The sequence below is a fragment of the Urtica dioica genome, chromosome 1 (assembly GCF_054948205.1).
Source record: "Urtica dioica subsp. dioica isolate 48M chromosome 1, U.dioica_male_clone48M_v1_H2, whole genome shotgun sequence".
NCBI classification, from domain to species: domain Eukaryota; kingdom Viridiplantae; phylum Streptophyta; class Magnoliopsida; order Rosales; family Urticaceae; genus Urtica; species Urtica dioica.
Genome location: NC_142756.1, coordinates 56,694,447 through 56,699,886, shown reverse-complemented (window position 1 = coordinate 56,699,886; position 5,440 = coordinate 56,694,447). Strand labels below are relative to the sequence as shown.

General features: G+C 36.2%; 1 protein-coding gene across 1 annotated transcript; it reads right to left on the bottom strand.

Annotated features, from left to right (window-relative positions):
• Nucleotides 1–272: 272 nt before the first annotated feature.
• LOC149408178 (ubiquitin receptor RAD23d-like) lies at nt 273–3,913 on the bottom strand. Its single transcript, XM_089616257.1, has 12 exons — nt 3,712–3,913; nt 3,008–3,169; nt 2,846–2,899; nt 2,510–2,571; nt 2,345–2,380; nt 2,084–2,261; nt 1,348–1,494; nt 1,194–1,265; nt 1,054–1,101; nt 854–966; nt 682–742; nt 273–590 (listed from the first exon to the last, which is right to left on the bottom strand). Exons 1-12 carry the CDS (start codon nt 3,775–3,777, stop codon nt 468–470), a joined length of 1,122 nt encoding a protein of 373 aa, XP_089472383.1. The 5' UTR covers nt 3,778–3,913; the 3' UTR covers nt 273–467.
• Between the last annotated feature and the right edge of the window lie 1,527 nt (nt 3,914–5,440).

Sequence of the window (5,440 nt, the reverse complement as noted above, 5' to 3'; positions counted from 1 at the left end):
AATATGGTCCATGTTTGACAAACAAAAACTCGAACATTGATTATTTGGTGATTTCTTAATTGTTAATAATTAATGATCAGACCAGGAATAGCTTTTCATGTTGCATTCTAAAGTGCTTTGCAAGATCTGGCTTTGAATTGCGATGATATTTTTCTCTTTCTTTTCCAAAACATATATAACGTGCTGCGTAGTATTTAGCTAATATCTCAGACAGAGCTGAGAAAAATATATTGCCAAAGCATGCTCTCAATGTAAAGACTTGAGACACAAGATGAGAACGATACGAGCTAATATGATTACGAGGATGCCATATCCAAAATAAAGTAGTAAGTAGTTGGAGCTATAGAGTGAGAACAGGAACTGGAATAAGGACCCTCTCCTAAATGCTATAACTATCTTTTCAACATCATCTCAGCAAGAAAGAGAAAGAGGAAAAACTCCAGAGAAGGAAGAAAAGAGTACGTAAACTATGGATTGTCTTCGAACTCGTGCATGTGATCCAAAAGATAGTTGGCAGCCAACTCCTCGTTCTTGTTGCAAGCAAAGTAGACTTCCAACACTATGTTTCTGTTGAATCCCATTGCTTCCAACTACAAAACACAACAACCAAATGAGATATTCATTTTCTTAAAACTAAATTTCACTTGTGTTAATGATTTATAAGAGACTAAAAAAACATACGCGTTCAATGGCTTCTCGCTCCTCCGGAGTTACAGTCAGAGGCCTCAGACCCAATGGGTGGCTGAAAAAAAAAAAAAAAAAAGATGCAAGTAATTTGACTAACCACTGTAAACTTCAAAAATAATTAAATAAATAAAATAAAATAAAAATAAAAAACTAATAGTAATCTCACTCAGGGTCTCCTTCGTCAACGGGTTCATTAATGATGCGCAAAAAGTCGGCTTGATTATTTTGAATGAGACGCAAGAGCGCTGGGTTTTGCTTTGCCAGCTCCTGAAGCATCGGCTGCAATAACACATCAGACTTGCATGTTAAGGATAAGACCACAAAATAAAAGAACGTTTATTATTTACTTTTGAAATTGATACTAACCTCCAAAATTTCGGGGTTCGCTTGCACCATAGCTCTCAATGTTTGGAACTGTAGTTAAAAAAATAAAAAATAAAAAGGGGTCAAAGTTTTGAAAGGCCGAATCACACTCACGCCACTTCAAGGTAAAATTGATTGTTTACCTGGGGACTCTGTGAGAGGACTTCAAAGTTGGCTGGTCCGAAGTTTTCACCCATATTCGGAATCGGAAGGCCCTGATTTAGGAAGATGATCAAATAATCATATGATGTTTAGTGGAAAATGAAGGGAGAAGAATTCTATGTCAGCGATATGAACCTGTGGAAACAGATTCAGAGGATTGGCATTGGGACCTCCGGCAGGGATTTGCGATGCTTCTGGAGCTTGCACTGAAGGCTCTACTGCTGGTTGGCCACCGGCAGGGACTTGAGTCGCTGCTGGAATTTCTGGCTGTTCGGGAATTCCCTGGTAATTATATCGTGGCACCTTCTATTAGTTTGAAAACACCATAATCGATAGATATAACAGACCTAAAAACATTTAATCTATAAGAAATGTCTGATATTTTATAGAAGATTAAGAGCTGAGGAAACATGACAGAATACCCTTTTCTTACATGCTCTGGAATACTTCCCTTTCAGCGTTACAATAGATTGAGATAAACATTTGAAACCGTGAATCTAAAAGTAGACACGATTCCAGCCGATAAATAGGAGCAAGTTTGCTCTTCAATTGAATAAAAAAAAAAACTTCAATCCGACTTCAAATGCGCATAGATATTTTGAAAAATAAATCCTTTTTTTATTAAACATTTTTCTTTTTATTGTGACGACTTTATCATAATTTATCATAATCATAAGATATCCTACATGTTTTATACGAAGTTCTACTCTACCTTCTCAAATTCACTCATCGGAGAAACATTACACTGGATTCCTCGCAATCTCTTTATCTTCTTTTAAGATCTCATTGTAAATCATATAAAGACAATTCCTAATTTTGGGGCGCATAAGAAAGAGGTAAAGGGGTGTGGGGAAACAACTCAAGGACTTACAGAATAAAGATATTCGACAGCTCTTTCAGGGTTGTTAAAAGCTGCACGTAAAGCACGGACAACTATGTCCCGATCCCAACTTCCTCCACCCATATCAAGAAGTTGCTGAACAGTGGACTCCAAAGTCGTTCCCGCAACAAGATTCGAAGCAGCTTGGCCGTACACATCCCCTCCAGCTCTGCAAAAACAGCATACAAAATTAAAAAAAAAAAAAAAAAAAAAATAGAATTAGAAAATACAAATGCAGAGACAATGACTCACGTAGCAGTAGGAGCCGCTACTGGGGCAGGCTGCGACCTGAATAATTAGATAAGAGCCACCGAAGAAGGGGGGAAAAAAAGTAAGTCCACATAACGGAAAAGTGAATCAAGGGAAACCAAATGTACTACATCTATCGAGATTCAAGCTGGGGAGAGTAACACTCACGGAGCAACAGTTGCAGTGGGAGTTTGAGTTGTTAAAGACGGTGGAGTAACAGCAGTTACAGGCTGTGCAATGAACAAATAGCTTGATAAGACGGACTGTACTTAAAAAAGGCATGCCCAATTTTGCAAAACATGTTTCCCTAGTAAATGTCTTCCAGAGATGGTTACACGATTAAGGAGAGTTATATTATCAAAAGTTCAGTCCGATCGCCTTGTACAGGCAGCTAGTAGAAACAACAGCTCACGACCGCAAAATTATATCGGCAATCAAAACTACATGTACATCATTGATTATATTTTTTCCGTCTTCAATCAAGGGAAAATTTCAATCACTTACCCGACTTGCAGCTGGACCAGATGCACTTGAGGATCCACTCGGAGGAGCCTTAGTCTAAAAGATTACAAAATGTTTACGTTAAAACAACTACCCGAAAAAAAATACCAACGATATTAAAGAATGTATGTACGAGTATCCTCAATTGAGAAAGAAAACGAATACCTTAGATGTCATAATCACAACAAAACTGTTTTCAGCAACTTTATTCTCTTCGAGGGTCGTTGTGTCCTTCAACACCTTTCCTTGATAGATAAGCATTTGTTGGGGTGCAGGATAAACATCAGCGCCTTGGACTGACTCAATGTTTAGCTTTACATCAGAGACCTAGTAATAGCAGAGCATCAAACTTAGTGAAATAAGCGTATTATGCAATTATCTGAACAGTGAAAACTGTATTAAGTAATCCAGGAGTGTTCTCAGTATATTTGTTGCATGTTTATATGTCCTCAATCACCTAAGGAAACTCCAATATTGAGTTCGAATCCAACCAGGTATTTAAACAAATCATTTGGTATTCAGTCCTTACTTGACCTTCAATTCAGTAAACAAATAAAACACAAACATGTGTAGGATGATAAATAATACTAAACTGAATAAACAAATACCAGAGATATTAATACATACATCGACAAGGATCAATGCGTGACCGAATAATTATTAAAGCCCCAAAATGAATGCGAAAGAAAACCCTAATTAACCAAAAGCCGATCCTCAAAACTAAACAGAAAATTGTGACAATTTGTCATCTACTGCTGTTAGTACTGTCTATTTGTTCGTTAGATTAGAACAGGACAATAAGAATTCAAAAAAAAAAAAAAAAAAAAAAAAAAAAAAAAAAAAAAAGTGGGAGTCTAAATATATTGTACCTTGTCTTCGGGCTTTACTTCGATCTCGAAGTTAGTACCCTTGAGAGTCTTTACAAAAATCTTCATAGTTGCGCAAACAACTCTCCGGCGATATTTCGCAGCTCGATTCGCCGGCGGCGTTTAGAACAGGTTTCAGAAATCGATATCGTCACAGAAGAAAAAAGGAAGTTATAGGTTATTGTGCAAAAGGTCTTTGCCCTTGAATATTTATATCTGTACTGTCCTACGTGTTATGGTCACGGCAATGACGAAAATATCCTTTCGTCCTCGAGCGACAAATATATGCATATAAAAGTATGAGTATGCCATTAACACGTTACAAACCCGTAAAAATATTCTCTCTTTTCATTTTTATATAACTCGTTTTTTTTTTTTTTATAAATCGAAGCCCTCCAAATCGAAAGTACGTTCAAACATACGTTTTCGACAATTTCTCAATCCTCGTAGATCGTCTTTTATATTGGCTCTCGTTTTTTCCGACTCTAAATCACGTGAAGATTCAAATTAAAATTGGTACGTGTGTGGAACTTCTTTTAAATTACCTTTAATAAGTATTTCGAATAGTTTTGTGATTTAAGAGAGAATTAATATGTAGTGATATCTAAAAATTCGAAGAATCTGTGAAAAATGGGTTTTAATTTTTCCTACGATGATATGCGGCTCTTTTGCGGCGGCCTGTGATAAAAACTGTCAACATATGTTCAGACACAGTATATGCGGTAACCTGTTGTGGCTTGTAGCCCTGCAGTCTACTGCGGAGTTATGTGGTGCTCTGTAGCTCCTACGATGGCCTGCGGCTTATTGCGTTGTCCTGGAGGTGCTGCTTAGTTATTTGTAGTCAAAATGTCAATTAATATGTTTGGTTTTTGTTTGTAGATTTATGTGGTTTTATCATTATGTTCGAGAGACTTGCGGTATAACCGATGGTGAAATGGCTGCTTTTAGAGGAAGTATATGTCCGAAGATCGAAGTTGTGTTGATTTACATTTAGTTTGTAATGACTTTAAATTGGAGAATCTTGATTTTTACCTGTAAGTTTTTTTTTTTTAACGACGATGTGTTGTGGTAATGACGTTATGTTGTGTTAATTTTGTTATGTTATTTATTGTTTTGGATGTTAAAAAACTAATAAGAACTTTGGAGGTAAATTGGAAAATAATAGATTCATTGCGCTCTTCTGATGTGCCATGCGGTCCCGTCACAGATTGCGATCTTCTATTATGCCTTGCGGTGACATGCGGTATTCTGTTGTGCCCTGCTTGATTTTGAAAATGAACATACCCAATTGAGCAGACCCAAACACGATTACCTATTCACATATTTCAACCAAAACAAGATACAAATTTATATTTTGACTTAAACCATTCAAGAAACTTACATTACAGCAAATATAATAAATGAATACATATGATTTAAAACAAAACAAAAAAACAAAAAAAAAACAAACAAAAAAATCATCAAAAGCCCATAAAATTTAACCTAAACAAATAAAATTCGATATTAATAGTAAACAAACACTTATTTGAGCGACGATGATAATAGATAAATGATATGCGAGTTGTACATGAGCGAGATTCCGTGGTATTAGATGTGGCCGGCGAAGAGATAATCAGCGAGTGAGTGTGTTGGAGAGAGTGGGAGAAAATAGAAGAGATGAGAGTGGGATAAAGAGTAGAAACCTTTAATTTGAAAACTATGTGTCAATGGTATTTTTGTCAAATTGCACATA